Here is a 15600-nt window from a genome sequence, read left to right on the forward strand (position 1 = left end):
GAGGAAGATTTGCCCTGAGCTGACATTCCTCTATTTTGTGTGTGGTTTGCTGCCACAACATGGCCGCCAACAAGTGGCGTAGGTCCATGCCCAGGAACCGAACCCAGGCTGCCTAAGCAGAGTGTGCTAAACTTAACCACTAGGCCACAGGGCTAACTCTCATGTGTTTTTGATTTGCATTTCCCTTATGGCTGATGATATGTTGAGCATCTTTTCATGTGTTTATTACCCATTTGTGTTTCTTCTTTGGAGAAGTATCTATTTGGATCCTTTGCACATTTTTTAGTTGGCTTTTTTTATTATTGAGTGTAAGAGTTCTTTATATCTTCTAGATACAAGTCCCATATCAAATATGACTTGCAAGTGTTTTTCCCATTCTATAGGTTGTCTTCACTTTCTTTGTAGTGTCCTTTGAAGCACAAAATTTTTAATTTTGATGTTCAATTTATCTGGTTTTTGTTGCTTGTGTTTTTGATATCATGTTTAAGAAACCATTGCCTAATCCAAGGTCACATGGTTTTATGTCTATATTTTCTTCTCAGAGTTTTATAGTTTTAGCTTTTACATTTAGGTCTTTGATCCAGTTTGAGTTAATTTTTGTATATGGTGAGTCCAGCTTCATTCTTTTGTATACAGATGTCCAGTTGTCCTAGCACCATTTGTTGAAAAGACTGTTCTTTCTCCATTGAATTGTCTTGACACCCTTGCCAAAAATCTATTGAACGTAAATGTGAGGGTTTATTTCTTGACTCTCAGTTCTATTCCATATTTCTTTCTGTTCTGTATTTCCATCCTTATGCCAGTACCACATTGTCTTCATTACTGTAGCTGTGAAGTAAATTTTGAAATCAGGAAGTGTGGGTTCTCCAACTTTGCTTTTCTTTTCCAAGATTGTTTTGGCTGTTCTGGTTCCTCTCATTTCCATATGAATTTTAGGATCACCAAAAGAAGTCAGCTGGAATTCTGATGGGATTATGTTGAATCTGTAGATCGATTTGGGGAGTATTGCCATCCTAACAGTATTAAGTCTTTGAGCCATGAACATAGGCTGTTATGCCATTTATTTGAAGATGGTGATGCTTTTGTCTTCAAAATTCAGTTATATTAGAGGAGTTTAGTTAGTTAGTTAGTTTTACTGAGGAAGATTAGCCCTGAGCTAATATCTGTGCCAGTCTTCCTCCACTTTATATGTGGATCCCCACCACAACATGGCTGATGTAAGTCCACACCTGGGATCCAAACCTGCAAACGCAGGCCACTGAAGCGGAGCATGCCGAACTTAATCACTGTGCCATGGGCCAGTCCCTAGAGGAGTTTTTTTAAACTACAGTTTTAGTCATTTTTGAAATTCAGTATATATTAGTGTATATTACACAGTGTATACAGTGTATATTAGCTGAAATGGGTATAGAATCTTTGATAACTTTCTGCATTTTGATTAATTGGCAGAATCAGTCTACAGTTCCTTTGACTCTTAGAATGCAGAGCTTTTAAATACAAAGGGCTTAGGTAAATAGGTGTAATTCATAAAACACAGAATTTTGGAGAATCCTAGAAGTGTACATTTGATTGAAGTTTTAAGGAAATGGATTTGAATAGAGGGGAACTTGTTTTTGAAATCTGTGCTGAAGGGTTTCCCATTTATCTGTTAGGTTTTTCTGAATTGATGGAACCACCATAATGAAATGGCTGTGGTCACAGAGGCTGAGATGTTGCAGAGAGACCTCTTAACATAACAACGTGTAGTAAGGAAATAAACAGATCTAAAGATGTACTCATGGTCTTTAATATTAGAGGCAAAAAGGTCAGTTAGGAGACAGTTTTACAGTAGATTTGGCAAGAAATATTAAAAGCTTCAGTCACCTAAGGCCAGGCACTTGGCAATAAGAATGAAAAAGAGAAGATGAAAGAAAAAGTAACAAGTTACTTGTAGGGTTCACAATTCCATGTATTCATATAGAGCAAATGTGAAAATAATAATTGATGATATTCTCAAAGGACCTATTGATGGTAAGAATTGTCTCTTGGTTTCTTGATTATAGGTTTTTAGTTAAGAGTTTGAGGAAACTTTTTGAAGTTGCTGTCCCTGAGGTGGTTGTCTTCCCTGCATCCCCATCGACCTCATTATGATTTCAGGTCATGCAGCCAAGAGACGTCGAGGAGGGAGGTTCCTGAGAATATAATTATTAACCCTTATTTGGATCCTTATTAATCACCTCAGTGGCTTTATAGATCTTTCTTTAAATTGTCAATGGGATGTCCCAAATATACTTTGCTCACATTTTTAGGGAAGGAGTCTGAAGAGTATTTAGGGCAAATGCAGTTCATTTGGTCAGTAGAACTGAAAGTTACCTGTGCAGTTTGTCAGCTGTTCTTTTCCGCACTGTTATGCGATCTTGTCTTCATCAGTCTTCCTGCAAGTTATGAGGAACTTAAAAATCATGTGGTTGTTAGACCTTGGTAGAATTGACAGATGGTAACTTAATGACTTAAATGTTCCAGTTTTTAAAGTCTGAACATTGTGGGGTACGGAGTAAATCATAGTTGATACTTTTTAAGTAATCTAATCATTAGAGCAGATTTGTTTTTTAAGGTGACCACGTGTACTTTGGCAAAGATACTCTTGTAAAGATGCACAGGTAGCTTGTGACGGTCTGAGTTATGCAATGTTAAGTTTATAAATTTGACTCCAGGCAATTTTATATGCTGAACTGTTTCTCTGGTAAACGTGCACCTTTTTGAATGTTCATAGCAAATGGTTCTTTTTACAAAAAGCTTGTCAATTTGTATGGGAATGATGATTTGTCTCCTTTGAAGGAATGGGTGAATTTTGGAGACATAGCCAAGTATATGTACAAATCCCAAGTTAAACACGTTGAAGATTTATGGCTTACATCATTTTTTCTGAAATTGTTCTACTTTCTCAGGTTTGAGGTCATTCAGTATAGGATTCTCATTCAAATTTAGCTCTTCTGTTGCTTTTTTCTGGCCCTTATTGGTTCATATTGCAGGAGTTCCTTAATTTGTCTTCCAGTTTGCCCTCCCTGCCATTGAGCATATAGTTATCAGAAGAATTCTCCGAAGCCCTGTTTCCGACCGTGTTACACCTCTCTCTGAAGTCTGACATCAGAGGCTATCTGTCTGCATTCTGGCCCCAGCCTACCTTCTTAGCCTAACCTCCACTTCTCAGCACAACATCCAGGCAGTTTGGACCCATCATCATTCTCTGAATGCCCATTCCTTTTCTCCCTCTCCTGATCTTGACTCATATGATGCCCTCTGCAAGAATATACTTCTTCCCATCAAATCATCCTTTCAAAACCATTCCTGTCCTTCAATGCCCTTCCATGAGCCATTATGCTTTCTTGATTACAGTAGCTGGAAGTGGTCCCTTTTTTTTTTATGCTTCTGACTAACCTGGTAGTCTCAGCTGGCACTTACCACAAATTGCTTTGTATTTAGTCATTTCTGTTTTTTAGTATCTCTCCAATTCGACTTTAAGCACTGTGAAGCTGGTGATTTTGTCTTGTATACTTGACTCCGCACTCAGGTCAAGACACCGTGTTTTGAACACTGGACTCCAAAGTCAAGACCCCATGTTTCTAGTTACAGCTCTGCCAATAATTGGTTTTGTGACTTTGTGACTTTTGTGACTAAGTCACTTACTCTCTTTATACCTCAGTGTCTTTACTTATAAAAGGAAGGGATTGACAAGGTAATACCTAGATGCCTCAGTAGTTTTGGCGCTATGGTTCCCTCTTTAGCGTTGTTCCTTGCAAACAGTAGATGTTCAATAAATAGTTAATGAACAAATAATGCAGGACCTCTCTCTTCATCATTACTGTTGCTTGTATTCTCTTGCCTGTTGGATCCCTTTTGTCCTAAGTGAAAGCATATAATTGGTGAATGCTAACTCCCTGCGTCCTGCTTTGTTCTTGGTCCTTGCAGTCAGGTCTCTTGCCCAGTTTTTCGGCATATAACGTCTCGCTGTTGTTTCTCACCAGCTTCCCGCTACTATCTTTCCAGACTTAGTAAGCATATATTGTGTGTAGTCTACTTTAAAACTCTACAGTTATTCAGTTGAGTTTTGCATATAACAAACTCTTGGTCCATTTTATCCTTTGAACATTATTTATAGAAGTTAGGTCACATTTGTTCTGTATTATATAGACACGTGTAATGGGAACATATGTAGTCAAATTCATGTCTTTATATAATGTGTTCATTGTATAGCATGCAAGTTAGGTCTTTTTCCTCAAAATGATTATGGGTTTTTTTTTTTTCCTCCTAAGGGTGGTTAAGAAAGTGGCTCAATATATGGCTGATGTATTGGAGGATAGTAAAGATAAAGTTCAGGAGAATCTGTTGGCCAATGGAGGTAAGCTAATGTTTCATGATTTGCTATTGACTTGTATAAAGTGAATGACTTAGCTACAAAAACAAAAAAACAACGTATAAAAAAGATCTATAGATAAGGATATTGAATGCAATAGAAAGCCATTAAAATGTAATTATTATTACTGAATTTGATGATACTGCCAGTTACATTCTGTCCCTGAAACACAGTCTTATGTAAGACAATCTTATGTAATAGAACTTATGATATGGATGTCAACTCCTTCCAAAAGCAATATTACAAAGATTTACCTTAGTTTTTTCTGAATCTCTTTGTTAACTCACACTTACAAGTGTGTTTCCAAGTTATGTGTCTTGTTCCATAACAGCATTGTTCCAGTTGAATACTTATTTTCTCCAGCTTTTCATAACTAATAGCATCCAACTGCTACAGCCTTAGAATAGAAATTGTTAATTTTTTTGCAGAGTAAGGCCTCCTACCCTCAAATTTGAATATGGCATTTCTTTAGTACCCATAGAATAGTCTACTACTGACCTCTTTGTAGCTAGAAACTAATATTTACATAGGGTTTGCTCTGTGTAATGATGGTTTTGAAAGATGACTTTGACCTCGTTGTTGTCTTTGTACTTGAATTTGTTGTTTTTTTAATGAAATACCACTTTAGCATTTTCTTCGTTTTAAATTAGGCTAATCTTCAGTGATATGATATTATAATAACAAATAACTGTTTCCTTTCATTCTATCCAGTATAGCCTACTGTGATAAAAGTCACTATTGTGACTTCGTTAAATTAACGTTTGTTAAGTAGAACCCTGGGGTGTCATGGGATGGTGAGCCACAGTCAACAAAAGACCTCAAGGGAAAGCAAAATAGAGAAGTTTATTACTCACAGGTCCTTGAGGAGGAGGGGCCATGTGGAAATGTCAAGGCGAGGTGCAGGCAGAGAGTGGTGCAGAGAGAGCAGTGGGACCTGGGGCACATGCCTTTCTTAGGGTTCGTGGGTGGAGTACGTTGGGGTTCCCAGGCTAAGTCTGAGTTGGTCATTTCAAACCAAAAGCGGGGCTTTGGTAAGTTTTGAGGGGGTCTTATCTAAGGGGTACACAAGAGGAAGGCCCTAGGCAGTGGGGAGAGTACTTATCACATGGGTCATTTCAGGGGGTCATATCAGGAACTTATATTTACTTGTGACTCTGCAGGCTGTTATTGAAGGAGGGGCTGGTGTGATTTCTAGGCCCCTGCAGGCACTTGGCCACGTAAAATGGATCTCGAGGCAGCAGTATGGAGTAGTTTGGCTAAAGTCTCAACAGTCACTGTATTTTAAAACCAGTGTTTCTCTAATCTCATTTGTTCTTGCAAATAATAGATGCTCAATAAGTACTTAATCAGCAAAAAAAAAAAAAGGAAAAGAAAGAAGAACTTAACTTGTTCTTGCTTTTTATATAATAGTCATCCTGACCTAATTGTTTACTGTTTCTGTCAATTTGTGTTTGGTGCAGAAGGAACATATGTTAATTTAGGGTGCCTTTACTGATCTTCTAGGTATTCAGTGAGTTAGGGCGGTCAGCCTAGGAGGTGGAATTGGGGTTGACAATCTAGGGAGCATTGCATCTAAAATTGCTTTTGGAAATGCCACCTACGTTGTTGACTTGTTGGTATTATGTAGGGAGAAGTTGACCGAGAGATTTTGGTGTGAATTACTTTTTCCAGTTGGCCATACTTGACATTTGGTTTCTCTGACCTCGATCCCATCAGATTTGAGGGGTAAAGTCATCTTAATTACTAAGCTTTCAGTGAATTAGTTGTTGAGTGTCTCTTTGGCTCTACGTTTTTTATTTTTTTCATTTGAAAGTGAGAGGGTCCTAGAAACAATCATCGCATGGTTTTAACAGACAAGGTCATTTTCAGTTTGTTTAAGTTGGCAAAGAGAAGATACTTTTGTCAAATTCTGCTTATTGAGACAATTTGAAGTAGTTTCTTAATCTTTGTGTCTCTTTCTCCTGAATATGAGGCATATCATGGGTATGTGCATATTCTGTTTATTAAGTCGTCAAAGTAGAAGGAGCATTTATATATATGTATATATATTAAATTTTGAGTAAGGAGAAGAGATCCAATCAGATTACAAGGTAAAAATTTTGATTAATCCAGTTACTTAATGCAGTTTCACGTCTATTTAATCAGGACTCTTCAGAAAAGACAAGCATCTTTACTAATTTTTCTCAATGCCAATTTCAGCATTTAAATCTATTACTGTTTAGCAAACTATAAAAACATTCTTTTCCTTCTCAGTAATTAATTTATTCCCTTATTTCAGTTGACTTGGTTACTTATATAACAAGGTTTCAGTGGGACATGGCTAAATATCCAATCAAGCAGTCCCTGAAAAATATTTCTGAAATAATTGCCAAGGTAAGATAAAAAATGACACAGGTAGGACACATTGATTTATAGTGGCATTTTTTATTTTATAAGGATTTAGCTATGAAATATTCTTTAGGTTTTTTGACAAGGCAACTTAATTATATGTGACTGACACAGACAGGAGGTGCCCTTACTACAACTTTACCAAAAAAGAAAGATGTTAAAAAGTATAACACTGTCATGTGTATCCAAGTTGTGTAGTTTACTTATTTATGTTGTTAACTATTGCATCAACAATGCTTAAATAAGAAAAGAAACTTTAAAATTCTATAATGATTTATACAAATTTTAAGGGTAACTGAAATGATGTAGAACAGGAAATTGGAATCTCTTAAAGATTCCTGAGTCGTTCAGGTGGATGTAATGGTCACTTAAGTATGTTTATGTACAGTACTGATTCAGGCGTTAAACCTCTGACACCTTCTGACATATTTAGTATTCATCTTCTACCCAGAAAAATGCCAATATTCATGTGCCATGTTATTTTCTGTAGAGTTTCAGGGAGTACACAGATCATGAAGCCCATCCATGAACTCACTGAGCTAAGAGCTCTTTTTATATTTCAGAGTCCTTGAGCTTGAGGGAAAACATAAAAGTATCACCTGAAACTATAAGGAGCTATTAGTTGTTTGCCAACATTTTTATGACCTGGCTAGAGTGGAAAGTGTGGTCTAAATTACTTGGACAGACTTTCCTTGGCTCCCAGTGACTTTATTTGTACAGTGTTCTCTATGGATAAATATAAATGAATAGACTATTAAGGATTTTAGCTAAAATCATTATATAATTCAATGCAAATGAGTAGTTCAGTAATGTAAAGCAGTGCTTTTACTATGACTGAGCCTTATTTTCTTTTGATCCTTGTCAAGGAGTTAGTGGTCTTCTTCCTGATATTATTCTAGATGAGGAAACAGCTCAGAGAGGTGAACTGACTCATAGCTAATAATGGTAGAGCTGAGTTGAAGCTAGTTCTTCTAGTGTTAAATCTGCTGCTTTGCTTTTCTCCCTAAGTTGTTAGTAGTTTCAGTCAACTTTTTAAAAAATCAGCTTTTGTAGCATTTCTAAATAAATTCAACTACAATTTCAATTTCATTGCGAAAATATTTTGGGTAAGAATAGTGGTGGTGTGAACAACAAACTCTATGTGGTTTAGTTCCTTTTGGAAATTAATCCTTCAGTCTTGTGAATTAAAATCTTTTATTAGTAATTGTTATACTTAGTGGCAATAAGTAAAATATGTGTGGACTAAAACATTATCTTTAGTAGAAAAGATTCATATGGAAATTACCATAGTTATTAAAAATGAAGTAAGTTATTTTTTAAAATTACCTTTTAAAGTTTTACTTTAAAATAATAGAATATTCCTACATCAGAAACTAGTGGTGTTTTGTTTTTTTTAAAGTTAGTCTTTAAGTACAGCTACTTTAATTGTATCAGTAGAGGCAGATTTAGGAAAACTTTCTCTGTTCTTGTTTTTTAAAGGGAGTGACTCAGATTGACAATGACCTGAAATCTCGAGCATCCGCATATAATAACCTGAAAGGGAATCTTCAGAATTTGGAACGGAAGAATGCGTAAGCATATCAAGTATATGTGGATATTAAGAATTGGGGGAGCACTCTAGCATATGCTGAATGAGCTATTGTTGGCTGTTTCTATAATCAAATGGTGTTTTTTCACTTCATGAGGAAAAGTTCGTGAATTTAGGCTAGTCAAAATAGATGCAAGGCTGATTTATTATGCTTGTTTCACAAATAATACTTGAGAGTTGGGTCCTGGTTTGTCCCTTTATCCATTTGATTTTTCATTGAAAAATTGTCAAATTAATTCTCTTAAATCATAGTTTAATTCCATAGCAATTATCTGCTACTCAAAAGAATTCTTTGGAAGAATCCTTTTATAATGTAATCATTCTTTAATTTATCTGTTTTCCAAGTTTACATTTTTTTACTTGTTAGGTTTTCTTAAAACAGAACACAGTTGTTTTGGTTGATCTCATTGTAGTATGACTACTACAAGTGTAGCTTTAAGCACTTAGCTATTCAAGTTATGCATTCATATCCCAGAGGGAAAGTTGGTTGGACACTATCATGGAGCAAAGAGGGCAAGTCATTTCATTATGAAAGACTGATCTGAAAGAGTTGATTATTGGGTTAACTAACCAAAATTGCCCAGTGTCAAATGATACCCAGGGAAAGGGAGGAAAATCCAAGGTTGTGCTTAGATGGTGTAATTTTGTAATTATGATGACATATGCTTTAATTGATATCTAATGAATAACACTTTCCCAGTCAAGATATTATATATATAATCAAGAGAAGAGCTGAGTTATAATAATTAAAGCAAACACAAAGGGAGACACTAGAGGCAAGTTTTGATAAATGTTGACATTTCTTTGGTTGCAGAGGTGGGAGATATTCAGCTAGATTTTGACTTCTTATAGGTAAAAATGTTAACTAAGGCTAATCCTTCTCTTGAGATGTATATATAATATATGTGAATATAATTAGCCTGCTGTTTCTTTATTTGTGTTATGGAACCACATAATTATCAGCCTAATGATTTTTTTCTTATTCTTCAGAGGAAGTTTGCTAACTAGAAGTCTAGCAGAAATTGTGAAGAAGGATGACTTTGTTCTTGATTCAGAGTATCTCATCACATTGCTGGTTGTAGTTCCTAAGTATGTCTTTTCATTACAAAAGGTTTTTGCTTGTTAAAGTACAAGAAAAATGATACTGCAGTATTGATATTGTATGTGATATGTAATTGATATCATTGCAATATGATACTGTAATTTGAAGTTTTCCATAAAACCCAAGTATAAAGGGAATATGACCTTGTTATTCATTCTGTCAACCAACATATATTTATGTGGCACATACCATAGAATTTAGTTGATAACCTGGTAATGGGGATGTCAGTTATAAATTGAGATTCCAAATCAAGTTTAGCAGCTTAGTAGTGTTGGCTCATTAAAAAATGAAGTAAGGCTAAATTATTGGATTTTTTTAAAATACGGATTTTAGATTTTTCAAAATAGGAAGCTCTTTGTATTTGTTTTTCTGAAAAATCTTTGATTGGTTAGGATGAACTAAGCCCAATAAGAAGCAAAGCATGGATTAGATCAGAGGTTAGCAAATTTTCTATGTAAAGGACCAGATAGTATTTTACACTTTGCAAGTCATTTGGTCTCTGGTCCAACTACGCAACTCTACCACGTCAGCTTAGCAAATTTTCTATGTAAAGGACCAGATAGTATTTTACATTTTGCAAGTCATTTGGTCTCTGGTCCAACTACGCAACTCTACCACGTCAGCTTTGTGGTTGTAGCTGAAAGCAGTCATACACAATCTGTACACGAATGGATGTGGCTGTGTTTCAGTAAAACTTTATTTACAAAAATAGGCACGGCCTATGGACATAGTTTGCTGGATTAGGTAACCCTTCGATATCTTCTTTAGATTAGGCCTTCTGTGTTAATTAACATTCGATCATAGTTAATCTTGGTAAAGTGAAACCTTTGGAAGATTACAACGCTGTGTGTATTAAACACTGTTAATGGTTTCGCTTCTGCTGTGCACTGAAGTCTCACTATCAGGGCGTCTGGAGGGATCCAACCTGAAGCAGGAGATTTGGGGCCTCTTCAGAGCGTCATTGCATGAAGTCCTCCCTTGCTCTGTTCTCCATTTTATCTGGTTAGGATACCAGGAATATTGGAAAATGATGCCTCCTGGAAAGGGTTGGGAAAGCACCTCCATTGTATTTACATTGGCTACAATATTATCTGACTTCTGCTTTTTTCTCCCTTCTAGTAGAATACTAGAACACAGATTATTTATAATAAATTTCTGTGTATCTGTGTTTTTATACTATGTAGGAAAATAACCTTTGCCCAAATAAAAGATTTGTCCCATTCAATCTTTATTTTAAAATACTTAGAATTATTCACTATCCTGGCTTACAAATACTACAGTTCTTTATTTTAAATTGCAAACATAATTGTCTCTCCGTACGTCCCCAAAAGCCCATGGTCTCTAGAAAAGGTTGTTGCACAATGTTCTCTGACATCATAGTTTACTGTCACCTTTTTACTCAATACTTCCTGGTACTCTGTGCTTTCAGTAAATATGGTTTTATCCAGTCCTTCCTAATGGCCACTGAATAGAAATGGTAGTGATTTCAACATGGCCTTTTTCTTTTTTTGTGAGGTAATGTGTATTTTAACCCTAAAGTTTGAACGTAACTTAGAATCTATACTTTGCTTTACTTTCCTTCCAATCTTAGTTCTAGGATGTGCCTCTTTTGCAATAGTTACTAGATATAATAGGGTGGTGAACTGTATTTCCTGCTTCACCATTCAGTGTATTTGAAATTTATTCTCAGTAGAAAACTTGAATTTTTTTTGTTAAATAGATTTGGAGTATACTTAATGTAGTTGAATTTCCTATTTATCCCATAGTTTTTTCTCTTTCTGGAAATGGCAGGCAGCGGGACTTGTTTTTCTTTTCCAGAACTTATTGTACCTTTTCTTCAGGTTAAACCACAACGACTGGATTAAGCAGTATGAAACGTTAGCTGATATGGTAGTTCCAAGGTCTAGCAAGTAAGTAGTAGTGTTTGTAAAACCCATTTCTTTCCTGGAATTCTTTTTATAGTTTGGATGTTGGATTAGAAATATCTGTATGTTTCCTTTGTGGTCAGTTACAGTTTAGAACTATCTTTTCACTTTATAAATGAATTATGTTAACTCTAGTTACCATAATTTTCGACCTGGAAGGGGATTTTCAGCCTGATCAACTCACTCATGTTTATAGATGTAGAAGTTTGAGGCCACAAAGGTGAAGTGGTTTGCCCAGAGTCACATGTCCCATTAGTGGCAGGGCTAGAATTAGAACCCAGGTCTCTGGTGTACTTTTCCGCTGTGCTGTGCTACCTTCTGAAAATTCTTCATTCAGTGTTTATTGTGTACCTACTATGTGACTATAATTCCTCATTTATCTTGCAAAGGAAGTATACCAAAATGGCTATGTAGAGTACTGTGTTAATCTCCAAATAGTCACCATCACTTTCCAGTGAGCATAGATTCTACCTAATCTATACTGTCCTTAAAAAAAAAACACTTTTAGTAAGTGTTTTTTAGTTTATGGATTAACATACGTTGTCTTATTGGGTATTACAACAATTCTGTGAAGTACTTTGGACAATTATCATTCTTATTCTCATAGATGAGAAAGTAAAAATGCAAAAGAGTTAAATAGTTGCCTAAGGCATGGCTGTATAAGTGTTCAGTGGCAGTTAGGATTAAAACTGAGGTCTTCTAAATCCAGGTCCTGTACTCTTTTGAACTCTACCATGTCATTTTTTCCTGAATTCTGCCATTCCACGTGGGTGTTCTTTGCAAAAATACTCAATACTGTGTATAGGCACATCAAAGGATTCTTTTGTATGTATGGGCTTCAGGAGGTAGCGATGTGATGAAAGAAAGGTATAGGAGATAGTAAAGAGGTGGCATTAGTAAGCCTAGGTCCTTGAAATATTTTCTTTTCCAGTTTCATTGTGTCATAGCTTAGTGTAATGGCGGGAGCTTAATGTAATGGAGAGTCCTGGGCCCAGGGATCTGAAGTCTGTTCCTGGTTCTGTTCCCAACCTGGGGAAAGTCTTTTAAGTTTTCTGGGCCTCATTTTCTTTGTCTGTAAAACGAGCATAGCACTTTTCCTGTACACGTTATGTGGTTATTTTAAGGCTTGATAAGATATATAAAACTTAAGGTAATATGATGATTATTGTAGTTTCATAAATGTTGATTTTTTTGAGAACTAAACCTGTCTCAATGAAAGCCTCTGTTCTACCTGTTTCTCAGTTCAAAAGACATTTGGCATCACTGATTGTAAACTCAGCTATTTAAATTTGGTCATCAAGAATAGAGCAGTAGCCCAGCCAGCACTGTTAAGAGGATGGTTGGTTCATGTAGGGCACACACACTTCAGTGGGTTAGTCTGAAATTTTGTCCACTGCTTAGGAAAGATCTCTGTGACTTGATGCTGGATTTTTTGCTTATCATAGTAACTACATTTTTGAGTAATTACTATATGCTAGTCATTGTTCTAAGTCAATTATAAGTAGTAATACTTTCACTTGCTGCTTTTGGCATGATGCTTGAGTGATTGATTACTCTTGGGAACGGTGAAGATGAAAGTGGAATTTTGAGGGAGAAGAATAGGTTGAAAAATATCATCTTCAAACCTGAAAAAAAAAATTTCACTTAAAAAATACACAGTCTAGGGGCTGACCCGGTGGCCGAGTGGTTAAGTTCATGTGTTCCGCTTTGGTGGCCCAGGGTTTCGCCAGTTCGGATCCTGGGCGCAGACATGGCACTGCTCATCGAGCCATGCTGAGGCGGCATTCCACATGCCACAACTAGAAGGACCTACAACTAGAATATACAACTGTATACCGGGGGGCTTTGGGAGAAAAAGGAAAAGTAAAATCTTAAAAAAAAATACACAATCTAGCTATTTGCAAAATATTCTACATAAGTCTGAAAAGACTGGACAATTGGAAATCCTGCCATTATTGTGTGGTTAAGCGCAGGGATGTGTGTAAATACTATGCCAAAGTTATGGTCAAAGAAGTGGAGGCTGGGTTGCTGGGCTGCTGCTGCTTGTTGGAAAAATCATTTAGAAAGAGGTGCTTTTCACTGGTACTTTCACAATTACCATTTTCCTTTTGTTTGTCTGCTTTTCCTTGTTAATAGTCTGATTGAGTCAGATCACTGGTTAATTTTTGCCTTTTCTGTGTTGTTGGAAACAGCAGCAGACTCTTTCGGTGCTTCACAGTGGTTTTGGTTCAGGGAGCTGCGGCTCCAAATGAAGCAGAGGAGCCTCGCTAGGAAGGCCTAGAAAGAACTACCCTAGTGGAGCATTTCTCTTGTCTTTTGGAGCAGGGGTTGTAAAGATAACTTTCATAGAGAAAAGCAGGAAAGATGCCTTGGCAATGAAACAGGTAGATTGATTAGGGAGCAAATATAGCAGAGGAGGGAGGTAAGAAATCAGAAGCAGCAGGAAGAGCTAGTAAGCTCCAGGAGCACTGCCACTCACATGAGTGACTGAAAATGCCATGAAACATCTGAAAAGTGTTGACTTTTAGTTTCCTCTAGCCCTGGTTACGCTTAGAAAAAGATAGTGTTACTACTTCTACATAACAGTAGAACTAAAGAGAGTGAGTTTGAGTCATTTATTTGAACCTGATAGAACTTTTGTAAGCTGGGTTAAACTAAGCCCCCTTTCAGGCACAGTTCCTGGCCACCATCATATCTGGGGAGAGTTCAAGTCCATGTGTAATCATGAAAAGATGGTACTTTCTTACCTCTTTCCTCTCCTTGTGGCCTTCATTTTGTTTATATGAGACTTTGGTCTCATATGTCACAGGGTCAATGCCGCTTTTGTCTTGGTTTGAAATCCATCCAACTTTTGGCTTCTCATCTCCCCTATACCTGAAGCTCACAGACCGTCACCTCTACTTGGCTTTCTACACGCTCTGCCCTTGGCCTTCCCCTTGACCTCTAGAAAGGCTTTACCTCTGGGATCTTAAATCTGTAATCCACCTCTTGAACCAGAGCCTTCTTTCCATCTTTTTCACTGTCGTGGAACCTGCTCTTTGACCTTGTTTACATCTCCAGTCCCCACCCCTTTGTTTGCATTGATGTTGTTGATTTCCTTCAGTCATGCTTCCTCTCCTGAGCCTGCACTCTCTAGTCCTCACTTCAGCCATTCTCTTGCCAGCACCATCATCTCTGGTCCCTGTGACCTTCTGCAAACTCCCACCCCAAATTAATCTTTAATGTAGTCTCCTGGCTTCTACACCCGAATTGCTCGAGTGAGCTGGAGAGAATCTGGTAACCCTGAATATGGACCAGTCTAGACTTAGGCTGTTCTGTCTCAGCGAGGTGGTCCATTCTTTTGTCAGTGCTGTTTCAGCCATACCCTTGGCTCTGACCTGTGCCTGTAGCTTTAGGACTCCGAGATCTCCATCTGTGGCCTGTTTATCCCCATAGCTTCAGATCCACATACCTGGGTTCCTCCTGGACCACTCCACCTCTCTGTGCCCTAGGTAACTACCGATACAAGTTTGTCACCCCAATCTCAGCCTCCGACTCCCCATCTCCCTTGTAGCGTATCACAGCAACATCTGCCTAGTGACCCAAACTAGCAGCATGGTAGTCAGTCATTTTGGACTCTTACCTCTCCCTCATCCCCCCATCTAATGAGTTGTGTCATTTCTACCTCCCATAGTATTTGGTTGAACCATATGAAATTGCTATTTTGTAGGTCAAAAAGGTCAGATATCATTAATTTCATATGGTTCAACCTACTTTAAACTATCCCACTGTACCTACTGCTGCTGCTTCAGTTTAGACCCCAGCTCTTGGACCATTGTGATTACCAGTAGCTGGTCTCCTTATCTCCCACATTTTCTTCCTCTCATCAGTCTTCTTTCTGCATTGCTGCCGTTTTCATCTCTGTGGTATACAGATCTCTTTGTTACTGGCACACGCACACGCATACATACACACAAACCCTTTCTACCCTGTGTTCCAGCTCTACTTATTTCTGGCAGTTTCCCAGATGCACTGTGCTATTCCACTCCTGTTTGTATTTGCATATGGGGTTCTGCCTGGAACATTCTCTTCCTTCGCCTGTCTTTCAAACTTCCACTTGGCATCACCACTGTAGTGCAACTCATTTATGTCCCCCAGATAAAGTTATTCATTCCCTTTTTTGTCCCAATATATCATATATATTTTCTCTTATAGCACTTACAAC

The 15600-nt window shown here is 37.3% G+C and overlaps 1 protein-coding gene across 6 annotated transcripts in view; it reads left to right on the plus strand.

Moving 5' to 3' along the window:
* The window catches only part of ATP6V1C1 (ATPase H+ transporting V1 subunit C1), a 43580-nt gene that overhangs the window by 16368 nt on the left and 11612 nt on the right, over nucleotides 1–15600 (plus strand). For 3 of the 6 annotated variants that reach the window (XM_014827689.3, XM_014827771.3, XM_070481433.1), the window contains 5 exons: nucleotides 4293–4378; nucleotides 6672–6766; nucleotides 8261–8352; nucleotides 9360–9458; nucleotides 11313–11381. In XM_014827689.3, the coding sequence (XP_014683175.1) occupies nucleotides 4293–4378; nucleotides 6672–6766; nucleotides 8261–8352; nucleotides 9360–9458; nucleotides 11313–11381 (441 nt within the window). The remainder of the gene's footprint in view (nucleotides 1–4292; nucleotides 4379–6671; nucleotides 6767–8260; nucleotides 8353–9359; nucleotides 9459–11312; nucleotides 11382–15600) is intronic. The other 3 variants (XM_044743858.2, XM_070481434.1, XM_070481435.1) reach the window with 1 other exon arrangement.

The sequence above is a fragment of the Equus asinus genome, chromosome 12 (genome assembly GCF_041296235.1).
Source record: "Equus asinus isolate D_3611 breed Donkey chromosome 12, EquAss-T2T_v2, whole genome shotgun sequence".
Taxonomy (NCBI): domain Eukaryota; kingdom Metazoa; phylum Chordata; class Mammalia; order Perissodactyla; family Equidae; genus Equus; species Equus asinus.